The 16,749-nt window shown below is 52.3% G+C and overlaps 1 protein-coding gene across 6 annotated transcripts in view; it reads left to right on the plus strand.

Annotated features, from left to right (window-relative positions):
* The window catches only part of LOC133341505 (MAM domain-containing glycosylphosphatidylinositol anchor protein 2-like), a 93,932-nt gene that overhangs the window by 59,566 nt on the left and 17,617 nt on the right, over window positions 1–16,749 (plus strand). For all 6 annotated transcript variants that reach the window (XR_009755048.1, XM_061550204.1, XM_061550203.1 and 3 more), the window contains exons 12-14: window positions 15,435–15,615; window positions 15,707–15,973; window positions 16,563–16,712. Coding sequence is in view for 5 of the 6 variants with exons in the window: in XM_061550204.1 (XP_061406188.1) it covers window positions 15,435–15,615; window positions 15,707–15,973; window positions 16,563–16,712 (598 nt within the window). In the remaining variant the exon portion in view is untranslated. The remainder of the gene's footprint in view (window positions 1–15,434; window positions 15,616–15,706; window positions 15,974–16,562; window positions 16,713–16,749) is intronic.

Below are 16,749 nucleotides of genomic sequence, written 5' to 3' on the forward strand. Positions count from 1 at the left end.
TCGGGAGTTACAGAGTCCCACCACTGGCTCTCACAGCATCCCAGGGTCTTCAGATGGCTGGTCGTGGGTCTTGGGTCTTGAGTTACAACTGGCCCTGATCGTCCAGGAAGCTCGGCTTATATGCCCAGTCCCCAACGAGGGGTGGGGCCGTGTGCGCCCCCAGATATCCCACAGAGCACACACAGCCCCCCCCCTCTTTGGCGGCGCCAAGGGGATTAAGCGCCTGGGAACTCAAAGCCTGACGCCAAGAGACTTAAGCGTCTGACCCGCCTGAGAACCCACGCCTGGCGCCAAGGGGATTAAGCGCCTGGCCCTCCCAGGGACCCAGAGCCCCCAGCAGCCCCTCCCTTCTTATGTCACTACATATATATTGGTATTTTACTAATAGCAATTTTGACTCCCTAGGAAACAATGATGTCAAGAAAGAGAAAAATTTACTGGGAGTGTAGGATATTCAAAGAACAGTGGACTTATGATTACTTTTTCATGCAGTACAAGGAAAGAGCTGTGTGTCTGATATGCCAGAATATAGTGTCTGTGTTCAAAGAATACAATTTACATCGACACTATGAAACTCAACATAACGATAAATATGATTGTTTGGTCGGAGAAGTGAGAAAAGATAAAATATTAAAACTGAAAAATACATTAACAACTCAGCGAAATACTTTTGTGAAGCAGAAGCAGCTAAATATTTCATCACTGCGAGCAAGTTTTCAAGTTGCCAAGCTAATAGCGTGCACTGGCAGACCATTCATGGAGGGAGAATTTGTTAAAGAATGCCTTCTTTCTGTTGCCAAAGAGATGTGTCCAGAGAAGGCCGATTTATTTAGTATAGTGAGTCTTTCAGGACCTACAATTACACGGAGGATTGAAGAAATGGTAGAGAATTTGCATCAGCATTTGCAAAACTCCACAAAAAAAACTTTCCTATTTTTCCTTGGCACTCGACGAAAGCAATGATGTTCATGATTCTGCACAACTTCTAATTTTTATTCGTGGGACGAATGACTATTTCGAAGTCACAGAAGAGCTTCCTGCACTGCAAAGCATCAAAGGAACAACTACAGGAGAGGATATCTATGAAAAGGTTTGCCAAACTGTGAATGGTTTGGAGCTGAACTGGGCTAAACTAGCCAGTGTGACAACTGATGGTGCTCCTAGCATGGTGGGGTCTAAGAAAGGAGTAATTTCTCGCATTAACCAAGAGATGGACAAACATAACCATTCTCATCCAATAGCCATACACTGTCTCATCCACCAACAAGCGCTGTGTAGTAAATCACTGAAGTGGGACTCTGTTATGAAAATTGTGGAATTTTGTGTTAACTTCATTAGAGCTCATGCACTAAACCACAGCCAATTTCAGGAATTTCTGTCTGAGCTAAATGTTGACTATGAAGATGTCCTGTACCACACAGAAGTCCGTTGGCTGAGTCGAGGGAGAGTTTTGAAACGTTTATATGACTTACTTCCACAGATTACAGCTTTTCTGCTTTCAAAAAACAAAGAAGTACCAGAGCTCAATGATGCAGAATGGAAATGGCACCTTGCCTTTCTGACAGATGTAACAGAGCTACTCAACAGTTTCAATGTGCAACTTCAAGGAAAGGGGAAGCTCATCTGTGATATGCAATCACATGTCCAAGCATTTGAAGTAAAATTAGGCCTCCTCATCAAACAAGTGAAGGAGGAAAACTTCTGCCATCTCCCCACAACTCAAAATCTGTTAGCGGAAAAACCATTGGTTGCATTCCCAAACAAAACATGTGTGGATTCACTGGAAAAATTGCAAAAGGAGTTCCAATTTAGATTTAAAGAGCTTCATCTCCATGAACAGGACATACAGCTTTTCCGTAACCCATTTTCTATTTCGATTTAAAGCTTTCGTGACTGCAGGGATTCATCTTCTTGGTTCTTTCGGTAAAGTCACGTAGAAGGGAAGTAATAAAATAATAAAAATAAAACATAATAAAACAATTCTCACGACGTTTCGGCCACAACGCAAGCAGCCGTCCTCAGGTGAAAAACAGGTCCGTCGAGGCGACAGAGTCTGAATGAAACAGCACACGAGCTTATATATATGCTCCAAGCTCGTGTGCTGTTTCATTCAGACTCTGTCGCCTCGACGGACCTGTTTTTCACCTGAGGACGGCTGCTTGCGTTGTGGCCGAAACGTCGTGAGAATTGTTTTATTATGTTTTATTTTTATTATTTTATTACTTCCCTTCTACGTGACTTTACCATTTTCTATTGACATTGAAAATGTGGATACAATTTACCAAATGGAACTGGCTGAACTACAGAATTGTGACTCTCTGAAAGATGCATTCAAGTCAAGCAGCCTTCATAATTTCTATGCATCTTTCTCCTCTGAGACATATCCTCATCTCAGGAACCATGCACTCAAAATGGCAACCATCTTTGGCAGCACTTATGTCTGTGAACAGACTTTTTCCAGAATTAAACATTTGAAATCTCCAACCAGATCTAGACTAACGGATGCACACTTGCATCACTTGTTACGACTAGCAGTGACAAATATGGAACCGGACATTGACCATCTCATTAGCTAAAAGCAGGCCCATAGTTCCCATTGAAATACTGGCAAGTTTGTTGATTTAACTTTACTTGATAATTGGTTCTTTACCCTTCTATCTGGCAACAAAACTGACACCTTTTTGCAAGGAGTCATGTTTGCATAGACCGCAATACCTGCAGTCATAATACAAACAAAAGAACATAACTCTGATAATGTGCACTGTCCTTGAAGTTGATTGGTCCACACCCGAGACAGCTTTCCTTCGAGCCTAGTCTCATATGGGTTGGACCAGATGACGCCAAAAGGCGCACAACTCAAGGACAATGCACCATCAGAGTATGAGAGCTCGGGGCAAGCATCTACACTATGGGGACCTCATTTGCCAGTAAAAATATGATAATTGGTTCTTTACCCTTCTATCTGGCAACAAAACTGACACCTTTTTGCAAGGAGTCATGTTTGCATAGACCGCAATACCTGCAGTCATAATACAAACAAAAGAACATAACTCTGATAATGTGCACTGTCCTTGAAGTTGATTGGTCCACACCCGAGACAGCTTTCCTTCGAGCCTAGTCTCATATGGGTTGGACCAGATGACGCCAAAAGGCGCACAACTCAAGGACAATGCACCATCAGAGTATGAGAGCTCGGGGCAAGCATCTACACTATGGGGACATTGTCCTTGAGTTGTGCGCCTTTTGGCGTCATCTGGTCCAACCCATATGAGACTAGGCTCGAAGGAAAGCTGTCTCGGGTGTGGACCAATCAACTTCAAGGACAGTGCACATTATCAGAGTTATGTTCTTTTGTTTGTATTATGACTGCAGGTATTGCGGTCTATGCAAACATGACTCCTTGCAAAAAGGTGTCAGTTTTGTTGCCAGATAGAAGGGTAAAGAACCAATTATCATATTTTTACTGGCAAATGAGGTCCCCATAGTGTAGATGCTTGCCCCGAGCTCTCATACTTTGATGGTGCATTGTCCTTGAGTTGTGCGCCTTTTGGCGTCATCTGGTCCAACCCATATGAGACTAGGCTCGAAGGAAAGCTGTCTCGGGTGTGGACCAATCAACTTCAAGGACAGTGCACATTATCAGAGTTATGTTCTTTTGTTTGTATTATGACTGCAGGTATTGCGGTCTATGCAAACATGACTCCTTGCAAAAAGGTGTCAGTTTTGTTGCCAGATAGAAGGGTAAAGAACCAATTATCATATTTTTACTGGCAAATGAGGTCCCCATAGTGTAGATGCTTGCCCCGAGCTCTCATACTCTGATGGTGCATTGTCCTTGAGTTGTGCGCCTTTTGGCGTCATCTGGTCCAACCCATATGAGACTAGGCTCGAAGGAAAGCTGTCTCGGGTGTGGACCAATCAACTTCAAGGACAGGGCACATTATTAGAGTTATGTTCTTTTGTTTGTATTATGACTGCAGGTATTGCGGTCTATGCAAACATGACTCCTTGCAAAAAGGTGTCAGTTTTGTTGCCAGATAGAAGGGTAAAGAACCAATTATCATATTTTTACTGGCAAATGAGGTCCCCATAGTGTAGATGCTTGCCCCGAGCTCTCATACTCTGATGGTGCATTGTCCTTGAGTTGTGCGCCTTTTGGCGTCATCTGGTCCAACCCATATGAGACTAGGCTCGAAGGAAAGCTGTCTCGGGTGTGGACCAATCAACTTCAAGGACAGTGCACATTATCAGAGTTATGTTCTTTTGTTTGTATTATGACTGCAGGTATTGCGGTCTATGCAAACATGACTCCTTGCAAAAAGGTGTCAGTTTTGTTGCCAGATAGAAGGGTAAAGAACCAATTATCATATTTTTACTGGCAAATGAGGTCCCCATAGTGTAGTTAACTTTACTTGTTCTTCATTTTAAATTTTGTATTTGTTCCCGTTTTGTTTCTTCACTTCAAAATAAGATATATGCAGTGTGCATAGGAATTTGTTCATAGTTTTTTTTAACTATAGTCCGGCCCTCCAACGGTCTGAGGGACAATGAACTGGCCCCCTGTTTAAAAAGTTTGAGGACCCCTGGTGTAGATCCACTGCGTTGGCGTTGCTTTCTCCTACATTAACATTAGCTGCCCCGCCCATGCTGCTGACACACTTGGGCTACGCCCATCTTGTCAACCTTTATAAACAGTTTGCCTTTAGAGGCTAACCCCCCGTTTCCTGATGGCGATCGTTTGTGTTGTGATCGAAATATCGTGGTTTTAGTTTTTTATTTATATATGTTTATATATTTTTACATTTAAATTACTGAAAGAACCAAGAATAAGTCTACATTATAGACTGCCAGTACGTTCACTCAGTTTAATAACCATTGCTACAGTCTACATCATACTGTCAATATGCTCACCAGCTTAAAATCAGGCTACAGTCTACATTATAGACTGCCAGTCCACTCACCAAACGTAATAACCAGGCTACAGTCTACATTATAGACTGCCATTACACTCACTCCGATTAAGAACCAGGCTACAGTCTACATTATTGTTTTATTATTATTTAAATTGTAATTTTTTTAAATTATATTTTTGATCATTATTTTGCTCTTAATTATGGAGCTTTCGTGACTGCAGGAATTATTCTTTGGTTCTTTCGGTTAAGTCACGTCTAAAGATAAAATAATAAATTAAAATAAAAGCATATTACGACGTTTCGATTGCAACACAAGCAATCATCAGGCAAAAAAAAAATAGCAACAAAAATCTAACTAGAAAACTATAGACAGACATACAGGCAGACAGACATCACAAGGACACACAGAGAGAGGACACATATCGGCACAAAGAGAGGGGTCGTTTCTGTGACGGTCCCTTAAATATAGAGAGGGGGGCAGGGACGGAGAGAGGGAGGGGGCAGAGAAAATTAGCATATCAATGAGTGGACGGTAAAGTGCTGCTGCTGCGCGAGTAAGATGACGACGTGGCACGGCACGCAAGCTTGTAAATTAGGAGAAAGGCACACTAAAATTAAATAACCTCGCAAAATATGCTATTTATGTGACTTTACCGAAGTTCCAAAGAATATAACCTACCTTGCATTCAACTTACTACTCTAACTAATCCGTGGTCTTTTGAATGCATCACACTCATAATTATTCTCCAGATAATACAAAAAATAGTCTGATGTTTTTCTGTAGACCACGAAACCAAATGGCAAAATATGAAATTAATTTCTGGATAAAATTACATCACCCATTCCAAAAGGTGAACTATTGATCATTTGGGACCTAAATTGGAATTGGCTAAAACAGCACATGGACATCTAGTTGTGGGGGCCGTTGGCCCCCGGGGTCTCTCCCTCACGCATCCCCTATTCCGGTTGCGTTGCCGCACCGCCCTATTACCCGCTAAGGTTTCGCCGGCATTCGAACGCGACGCCCCTACTGTTACAGCCTCGCGCCGCGCTCCCACGCTGCGAGCACACACGCAGCTCCACACGCGACACCCACTCTCGCGCCGCTCTGCGCAACGCTCCCACGAGGCGAGCCGCAGCACTAAACGCGTTCACACCGCTCACGAGATCACACGAGGCCACGCTTCGCTATTAATGATTTATTATTTGCTACCTGCGAATTGATGCTAAATCAGTTTGAGTCAGTACGTATCGGCGAGGCTGGCCTATCCTACTTCCCCTGGACCTATTCCCTATTTATCGGCTTACGATACCCTGTCACCTTGCTACTCACGGGTCGAAGTATTCGGCGTCCTGTGGCTTTTCCTCTATGCTGTCGGGACACGTCACGCGGACGTCCGGAGGGCAGAGCTGGGAGCCGACTTGAACGCGTGCCTCTTGAAGAGAAGTGAGATCCCTCTACCTTGCTACGATCCCTTTTATCCTCTGTCCCGTACTTCCCGAATGCTCTCCGCTCATGAGTGGCGCATATGCTAATCAATGTGCTGCTTGCGCGGCGTAAATTCTAATTAATCCCTTTCTCACGCATGCCTTTGTTATTGCAGATTATGTGGTGGCGTCCATTACAAAGGCTCGCCGTGGGAATTTGTGCAAGGACTCCCCGCGTGCGTCCGCCCTCCCGATTATTCATACTTTCCGCTTAGTGCTTTACCTTCCTTAACAATGGTGCCTGCGCGCTCAAGCGTAATTATCCCAACCCTCCATGACTATGCGCAAGAGCCCCCGCAGTCCTGCTAATCATGCCGTCCCGTCCCTCCCCTGCTTGCCCCGTCGACACGTGGGGGGGGGGGGGGGTGTGTGTGGGGGATGCGCCTCAACCGCGGTGGCCGAATGCCCCTCGCCGCAACCATACCATCTTAAGGCCGGTCGCAGCGCCGCGGTGCGATGTAGCGTCGGGGGAGGCCGTCCAATTCCCTGGTCGCCGGAAACCGTGAAAGTCAATCCCGATAAGGGCTTCTCGGATAAAAACCAGTCGATCAGGTGATCTCCCCTTCCAGCTATATGGGTGGGGGAAAGTGCGTGCGGGTGTGTTCATGTGAGGTGAGGTGAGGGGGACGTGGGGTCGGCTCCGTTGCTTGGTGGTGGCGAGGTCGCAGATGGGGCGCCTGCCGAACGGCTTCGTGGCGGCGGCATCACATAGCCCCCCGAGGTGCCAGTCCCCGTCCCGGGTTGACTGGAGCACCTCGCTTGGGCCGCGCCCATGAGAAAACGTTGTGGGGTCCGAGGGATCCGTCCGGACCTTGTGGCTGGTCTCGGGGCGGGTGGCTCCGTCCTCTGCAGCTCCTGCAGCGGCCTCCTCTTCCACTCCAGCGGCTCTCCCTGTCCCTCGGTACCTGCGGGCTGGGGCACAAACTCAGTAGCGGAAGGGTTTAGGAGCCGTCATCCGCGTCGTCTCCTGACTGGATCGGGGCGTCTCGGGGGCCCGGCAGGGCCCATGTAGTGTGCGAGGCCCCCCAATACGAGGGGTGCGGGTACCCCGGAATTTCGGGGCCTTCGGGCGATGGGGTTCTCTCTCGCCGGGGCCGCTTTCCATGGTTTTAAGCGGCGGACGTTGACCACTGTCTCTCGACCCCTCTCCCCGCCATAGATTAGTACCGTCCAGAGGGAGATCTGCCGCACCACGGTCCAGGGTCCCCGCCAGTAGGTCGTCAGTTTCCCCACCTGCCCGGCCCCAACGCGAGGGGTGTGTAGCCACACCTTAGCGCCGGTCAGGAATAAGGGGGGTTCCATGCGGGGTCGGGCGCCCTATTCTTGCCGCCGATGCGCGGCTTCCCCTTGCGGGTATGCTCGGCCTCGGGCTTCTCGCAGGGTCTCCATCAGGTGTTCCACGGGGCGGCTTCCCTCCTCCGGCTGGGGGGAAGGAACGCCGAATAGCAGATCTGCGGGTAAACGAGACTCACGGCCGAACATCATTAAAAACGGGGTTTGTCCCGTCGACGTGTGTACGGTGGTGGCGTAGGCGAAAAGGGCGTAGGGGAGGTGTTCGTCCCAATCCCGTTGATTTGCGGCCGCCATACGTTTGAGTTTCCCTGCTAGGGTCTGATTCATGCGCTCTACCATACCGTTCGCTTGGGGGTGGTACGCTGTGGTTCGGTCCTTCTGGATTCCGAATTCTCGGCACAGTGCCTGGAACAGCTCGGCCTCGAACTCGCTACCCTGGTCGGTGAGGACTCGTTCTGGGATCCCGTGCTTAAGTACGTAATGTTCCACGAATGCCCGGGCCACCACCAAGGCCGTTTTATCAGGGATGGCCACTGCCACGGGGTAGCGGGTGAAATACTCTACTGCGACTAGGATATACCGGTTGCCCCGATGGGATTGCGGGAATGGCCCCTGTAGGTCGGTCCCGACCAGCTGATTCGTGCGGCTGACGCGGAACGGTCTTAGGGGTACCTGGTATCGGGCCGGTTTCGGCCCGCACTACTGACAGGCGCGGCAGCCCTGTACCCAGGCCGCCACGTCTTGTGCCAATTTGGGCCAGAGATACTGGCGACGCAGGGTCTCTCGAGTGCGTCGTTCCCCATCGTGGCCCCCGAGTGGGTGGTCATGCACCAGCCGTAGCAGCTGGGGTCACACCTGGGCAGGAACACAGATGCACCCCGGCTGGCCGGCCTCGGTTAACTCCCGTACCACTCCGTTCTGCACACACAACCGGGCATACAAACCGCTCCAGGGTCCTGGTAGGGCGCTCTTTTCCTCCCGCAGTGCCGCCTCCACTGCCGCCAGATCCGGATCCCGTTGCTGGGTCTGTCTCAGCTGCTCGTCGTTCAGGCCCGGGAAGGCGCAGCCGACGTCCTCCTGGATCCGTCCGATCGGGGCGGGGTGATCCGCCGGGTCCCGAGCCGTGGGTCCCGCGCTTGCCGGGCGGTCGACGGGATCCTCGGTGCCGCCCGTGAGGGTCTCTGTGGCGCACACTGCACTCTCTCTCGCTGGGGGGGGGGTCAGTGGCCGTGGCCTCTCGGGGGTCCATTGCCTGCCGGCAGCGTCCCCCCGTGAAACACGGGCAGGCCTCCTCCGCCCTTGTCTCGGCGTACACCGTGGGCCGCCTCGACAAGGCGTCCGCGTTTGCATGCGGTCCGGCCAGCCCGATACTCGATTTGCAGGTTGTACTCCTGCAACTGCGCCAACCACCGGGCCATCTGCCCCCGCGGCTCCTTGAATGTAAGAAGGAACTGTAGAGCATAATGGTCAGTGCGTACGCGACATCTCCTGCCGTACAAATACGGCCGGAACTGTTTACATGCGAAAATCACGGCGTACAACTCTTGGCGGGTCACGCAATAGTTCAGCTCGGCCTCACTCAAGGTCCGGCTGGCGTACGTGATGACTCGTTCCGTCCCATCCTGTACCTGTGACAACACCGCGCCCAGCCCGCTGCTGCAGGCGTCGGTGTCCAAAATAAAATCGGTGGTAAAATCTGGGAAAGCGAGGGTGGGGGCGTGGGTGAGGTGATCTTTGAGCGTGGTGAAGGCCGTCTGGCAGGCCCCCGTCCACTGATAGGGGTGCTTAGGGGAGGTGAGTTGGGTGAGAGGGTATGCAATCTCGCTGAATCCCGTTACAAATTGACGATAATAGGTGACGAGCCCCAAAAATGATCTGATCTCCGTCAGATTCCTTGGCCGTGGCCACTCCACTACGGCGCGTACCTTCTCCGGATCGGTGCACACGCCTGCCTCGCTGACGCGATGCCCGAGGTACCCTACCTCGCGTTGTGCGATGTAACACTTACGTGGCTTGAGCTTGAGATGAGCCGCTCGCAGTCGCTGGAACACCTCTCGAAGCCTGGACCAGTGCTCAAACAAAGATCTACTGAACACGATCACGTCATCCAAGTAAATCAGGCACTGTTCCCATTGCAAACCCCGCATCACCAACTCCATCAGCCGCTGTAACGTCGCAGGCGCGTTGGTGAGTCCGAACGGGAGTACTCGAAACTTGAATAGTCCCATCAGGGTGGTGAATGCGGTTTTCGGCCGATCCTCCTCCGCCATCTCCACCTGCCAGTACCCGGATGCGAGATCGAGGGTGGAAAAATATCGCGCTCCAGCGAGACTGTCAAAAGTGTCGTCGATGCGGGGTATGGGGAAGGCGTCGCCGAGCGTGACTGCGTTCAGTTTACGGTAATCAACGCAGAACCGGGTTGATCCATCCTTTTTCGTTACTAGTACCACCGGGGCTGACCAGGGGCTCGCCGAGGGCTGAATTATGTTATCGCGAAGCATGTCCCCAACCGCCTCTTTGATCTGGGTGCGTTCGGGTGCGCCCACTCGGTACGCAGGGAGTTTGATGGGTCGGGCTGCACCGGTGTCAATTTGGTGCTTAACAAGGTCGGTCCGACCCACGTCCGAGTCGTGTTCACTGAACACGTCGGCATACTCCCGCAGTAACTCACGCAGCCGATCGGCCTCTCCCTTAGGTAAATCCGCCCATGGCACATGTAACGCGTCGAGCAGGGGGACGACCTCGGCTCGGGGAGTCGGGCCGACTCGCCAAGCCAGGTCCTGGTCACCCTCCGAACGACCGGGGTCCTCAGCCCAGAGTGCGAACACCGATTCGTCAGAGTGGCGTGCGTGCAAGGGGTGTACGGTGGCGATCGGGGTGTGCCGTCGCAGTATCGCTGGGGTACTGTGGGGGTTAAACATCTGCATAAACAATCGGCCCCCATCTGTGTTTACCAACGTGGCGGATCCCACGACCCCATACCGTTTCGCCAACTCCGGGTGAGGAATTAGCATTACCTCTCCTGATGGTCGGAGCGCGGGGTCGGTGGGGGATGTTGCTACCGGCACCAGCATCTCGGTGAGCGGCCCGATGGTCACTGCCGTCGCCAGGATAGCGGCCACAGGTGCGAAGCGGGGGCGCGTTGGTTCTCGTCCCAGGAACGGTATCCACTCGCCGTTGCTCTCCATGGTGGCGCATCGCTGGCGGGGTTGCACGTTGAGTCCCAGCTGTTCTAAGAGGTCGGTGCCTGCGATACACTCGCGACACAACGCACTCGACACGTAGAACTCCTGGGTGCACACCTGGGTGCCTATGCGGACCTCTAGGGTGGCTCTCCCCAGCATCCCCATCCCGGCTCCGCTCGCAGTGTGCAGCGCGCGGTCCGGTGCCTGCAGGTGACGCACGTCGACCCCGATCGCGCTGCAGTGTGCTGCGGTCACGAGCGAGGCCACCGCCCCCGTGTCCAGCAGGATTCGGGTACGCATTCCGTTTACCTCCCCTTCCACCAGCGACGTGGCCCCCGTGATCCCTGCCACCAGCTCCCGTAGCCAGTCGCCATGAGTCACCGTTTCCGTGGGCGTTGTTGCTGGAACCTGTGTGGAGATCACTCGCTCGCCATTATTCTCACAGCTTGTTTGTGTTGGGGCTACGTCGATTTCACCCCCCGGTGGTCCCCTCTCTAGGGGGGTTTTAGTGTTTGACCTTAGCTCTTGTCTAGCTCGGGCGACCTGAGGACAGTCCCTCCTGAGATGCCCTCGCCGATCGCACACATAACACGCCCGGGGAGGGGTGGCGGCTCCGTAGTGGGCTCTCTGCCCACTCCCTCCTCCCCCAGTGCGCTGCTGCTCATACTCTGCTTCTAGTCAGGCTATCCTTCCAGTTAGCCCTCCTACCGTGGAGTCTAGTTCCCCCATCTCGGATCGGATGGTCTCAACGGAGGATTGCAGTTTGGTCATATTTTTATTCGTTTCCTTCATTTCCTCGCGTACTTGGGTTACCTGGCCGGCTATATCTCCCATGCCGGTCTGTAACCCGGCTACCCACCCGGGGGTTGTTTCGCTGGGTCTCTGGGGCTCCCTTGCCTGTCCCCTTACTGCGATGGCGAGCTCTTCCTCCTCGTCGGAGAGTAGGCTCGCTACGGCGCACTCTCGTCCCCTCCCTCGAGGCTGCGCGCGCTCACCCGAGAGTTTCTCGCATTTGCGCGCGCGCTCGACGAGGGTGTTAAAGGAGAGGCGTGTACCGTCTACATTTGGCTGCCACCACGGGGTGCGTGCCAAATATCGCTGGATTTTACCGGCGGCGAAGCCCTCAATTATTTTGGCCTCGTACTTGGGGTACGCGAGCTGGGTCAACATGCATACGTCCTCGGCGTAATCTCGTAGATCCTCGCCGGGTTGGCGGCGGCGTGCCTCTAAGGCCGCCTGCGCATCCTCCTCGTCATAGGCGCCGAAGCGCCGTTCGAGTTCGCACATTAATTTTTCCCACTGAGTTTGTGCGCTTGCGGGCAAAGCTTCCACAAAGTCAGCTGCTCGCCCATCTAAATGTAGCTCTAACTGCTGCAACGCCTCCTCATCTGACCACCCATTAACTTTTTTAGCCCCCCTGATGCTGCGGGCAAACGATTTCCATGATGGAATTCCTTTGCTCGTAAATGTGCATTTGATTTTAATCTGGGTTGGGGGGTCTCTCTCCCTTGGGGGCGCGGGGGATCGTCCCGTTTCTGACACCAATATGTGGGGGCCGTTGGCCCCCGGGGTCTCTCCCTCACGCATCCCCTATTCCGGTTGCGTTGCCGCACCGCCCTATTACCCGCTAAGGTTTCGCCGGCATTCGAACGCGACGCCCCTACTGTTACAGCCTCGCGCCGCGCTCCCACGCTGCGAGCATACGTGCGCACAGCATCATCAATCAAACGCCATACTCCCCCTCTTTACACCGCTACGTACAGCTCTCGCACACTGCGAGCGTGTGCCCATCTACAGCCCGGTGCGGCACTCGCCTCCCCGTCGAATAACCACGTGACCAATGCGCACCCGTATCCGACACGTAGCGAACGTACGCGCCTTCACGCACCCAGCCCCCCACGGCACTCACTCACCACTGAGCACTCACGTTGTGATCGCGCACCTATATCCTACGCGGAGCGAACGCATGCACACACACGCAGCTCCACACGCGACACCCACTCTCGCGCCGCTCTGTGCAGCGCTCCCACGAGGCGAGCCGCAGCACTAAACGCGTTCACACCGCTCACGAGATCACACGAGGCCACGCTTCGCTATTAATGATTTATTATTTGCTACCTGCGAATTGATGCTAAATCAGTTTGAGTCAGTACGTATCGGCGAGGCTGGCCTATCCTACTTCCCCTGGACCTATTCCCTATTTATCGGCTTACGATACCCTGTCACCTTGCTACTCACGGGTCGAAGTATTCGGCGTCCTGTGGCTTTTCCTCTATGCTGTCGGGACACGTCACGCGGACGTCCGGAGGGCAGAGCTGGGAGCCGAATTGAACGCGTGCCTCTTGAAGAGAAGTGAGATCCCTCTACCTTGCTACGATCCCTTTTGTCCTCTGTCCCGTACTTCCCGAATGCTCTCCGCTCATGAGCGGCGCATATGCTAATCAATGTGCTGCTTGCGCGGCGTAAATTCTAATTAATCCCTTTCTCACGCATGCCTTTGTTATTGCAGATTATGCGGTGGCGTCCATTACAAAGGCTCGCCGTGGGAATTTGTGCAAGGGCTCCCCGCGTGCGTCCGCCCTCCCGATTATTCATACTTTCCGCTTAGTGCTTTACCTTCCTTAACAATGGTGCCTGCGCGCTCAAGCGTAATTATCCCAACCCTCCATGACTATGCGCAAGAGCCCCCGCAGTCCTGCTAATCATGCCGTCCCGTCCCTCCCCTGCTTGCCCCGTCGACACGTGGGGGGGGGGGTGTGTGTGGGGGATGCGCCACAACCGCGGTGGCCGAATGCCCCTCGCCGCAACCATACCATCTTAAGGCCGGTCGCAGCGCCGCTGTGCAACGTAGCGTTGGGGGAGGTCGTCCAATTCCCTGGTCGCCGGAAACCGTGAAAGTCAATCCCGATAAGGGCTTCTCGGATAAAAACCGGTCGATCAGGTGATCTCCTTTTCCAGCTCTATGGGTGGGGGAAAGTGCGTGCGGGTGTGTTCCTGTGAGGTGAGGTGAGGGGGACGTGGGGTCGGCTCCGTCGCTTGGTGGTGGCGAGGTCGCAGATGGGGCGCCTGCCGAACGGCTTCGTGGCGGCGGCATCACATAGTGAGTCCAACTGAGTCGCAAACGTTATCTTTGGAGCAACACTATTTATTACACATTAACACACAACACAACACGATCTACACTCGGGTCTCGAATGCCCATCTAACCACGCTACAGCAGAACTAGACACGGTTTGCTATCCCGGTCCGGACCACAAACGGGGTCCCGGACTGCGTGGCTAGAGGCTTCTCTCCAACGTGGATTTTCGTAATACCAGCACACGAAGAACCTCGAGCTCCTCACGGGGCCCTCGTTATATGCCCCTGGGCCGGGGCTGGCTCCGCCCTACGCCCTGCCCACCTTCCAGGTCTCTCGAGCTCCTTCTCGAAGGTTCCCGAGAGCTCTTTTGGACCACGAGACCGCCCCACGGCCCCGTCTACCGGTGGCCCCCCTCCAATATCATCCGGTCACGTGACAGCAGGTGAACCAGCGTATCATGCCCCAAGGTAACCCTGGCTGGCTGACGCTCCCTCTCGCTCCCTCACCGGGAGCCCGCACCACACACTGCTCGTGGTGCCTCAGCGCTAACCAGCGCTCACCCAAACCCCACTAGGGCTGGTACTACATCCCATAACCTGGGCTGCCCATAATGACAACACATTACCGGCTGTGGCTTTGCAAGCCCCAGCACCATACACTATACTTAGCTAATTCATTAATCCCAATGTCAAACACAAGAAACCTAAGACGTCCATATAATTGCCTTTTAACTATGCCTTGTTTTCTCCAGTAACATCGTAAATCTTCCTTCAAAAAATAACCTGAAGCAGAAGATTAGTGCTGGATACGACATTTGTCAATGTGATTTGTAACTTTGATCCTTACCCACGTATTTATAGTTCAATTTTAACGTGCAATTTTATTGAGGTACTGTGTGTTGTTGTCTTGGTACAGTCTGGGTCTGTTGTTGTTGTGTTACCTTGTCCAAGCTTGATATTAGTGTTGAAAAATCGGCAAGAATTGATGTACTTGTGCAATTTGTATTTATAGACTTAAGTTATTGTTATTTATTTTAGTGACTTGCTCACGTTTCCTATACCATTGTTTTTTGTATTGTGTTTGTTGTAACTTTCTGACCGGCCCCTACTGGACATCTGTGAAAAATACCTCTATAGCTCATTGGATTCCTCCTCCAGTCTAAATAAAATATTCCTATTCTGAGTAATATGTGGGTAATTTTTCAAACTTGAACCATGACGCTGGCATACATTAGGCTTAATTGTTTCGTATGATGTCAAGGGATTTTTAAAGTACCCTTGTGAAGCAAACGGCCAGTGTTCCTGTGGTTAAAACATTCAATGGTAATAATCATGGTGGCCTGCCACATTCGAACCACAGTGACATGGCTGTCACTGGCTGGGGCCATGTCACCGTGGTTCGAATGCTGGGGCTGGGGCCATGTCACCAGCCCGAACCACAAGCAAAGCTTGAGCAGGGCTCAATGTTTGTGTGCAGGGTGGGCAAGGCTCATGGAAGAGTGTGCAGGTGGCCATAGCCGACCCTGTGCAGAGAGGAGACCTGCTGAGCCACAACCTTGTGGAGCTCGCTCTGCCGCACGCGCACCAGCTACGACTCACTCCCTTCACCTGCTTTGGGCCCGGGGACTCGGCCATGCGCTGGATCCACTACTCTGATGGTAGGGCACCGCTCCGACGCACGCTGCCAGCCGGCCACACCATGGTACCCCAGCGTGCTCCTCATGAAACATGGGTGCGTGTGTTTTTCAGGTGAGGCTTTCTGTGGGTTTGAAGAGCTGCTGCTGTGTGGCTTCATGCAGGACACGCATGATGACTTTGACTGGAAGCAGCGCCGTGGGGCGGGAGAGTGGCCGAGACCTACTCCTCCCCCCAGGACCCACAGCTCACCCGGGGTCCCTGGCATCCCCGCATCACCTCATTTTTCTGCTACAACTCGTCCGTTTGGTCTATCGGCATCCCCAGCCTCTGCCACTTTCACTGACCAACGCTTCCAGTCGAGGCTGACTAAATTGCGAGGTGACCGCTACAGATCATTGTCAACATCAGAAATATAGGTACAGATACAAGCCTAGACTTGTCAAAAACGCGGCCCCGCAAGCACTTGCTCACGCCACTGAAGATGGGCTCCACTACAGTGAACTCGGGTGTATTTGGTCTACTCTCCATAATGACCAGACTTTTTGGAAGAGGTGGACCACATACCCACATTTTACCTGCCGATTGACTAACTGGTGTAATATGTGTACTGATCGGTGGAGAGAGGCGGCAGAGTGATTTGAGAAAATTGCCCCACTATTTAAACTGCCGCATCGTGAAATGGAGTAGCTCTTAAATATTGACATTTAAAAAAATGATTAAATGTATTATTACCAAATATCGTATTTTAAGATTATTTACAAGAATGAAAAGTAAATTATTTCAAGCGATCTTAATTTTGGCTTGTCGACTACAACTATATGCAACGATGTCTACTAACTTCAAAATCTATTCCTGAGGCCAACTTCCTGAGGCCAACGTGACGAGCGGGTGAGTATATATCACGGACGCTTGTCCGACGTTGTATTGAATGTCACACCGTTCCTCGCCCAAATTGTGCTGCATTCAGGTAACCTGATGTACGCGGAGGCCTCGCAGCAGGGCCAGGCCGGCCAGCGAGCTCGTCTCATCAGCCCCATTTATAACATCAGTGGCAGCGGCACGAGTCTCAAATCTGCCTGCCTGGAGTTCCATTTCCACAGCCGTGGGAACAGCTCGGGTCAGCATTTATATCGGCTCGACTTCTATCAGTTTTG

This window comes from Lethenteron reissneri, chromosome 11 (assembly GCF_015708825.2).
Source record: "Lethenteron reissneri isolate LAM-NWPU_2019-01 chromosome 11, ASM1570882v1, whole genome shotgun sequence".
Lineage (NCBI taxonomy): Eukaryota > Metazoa > Chordata > Hyperoartia > Petromyzontiformes > Petromyzontidae > Lethenteron > Lethenteron reissneri.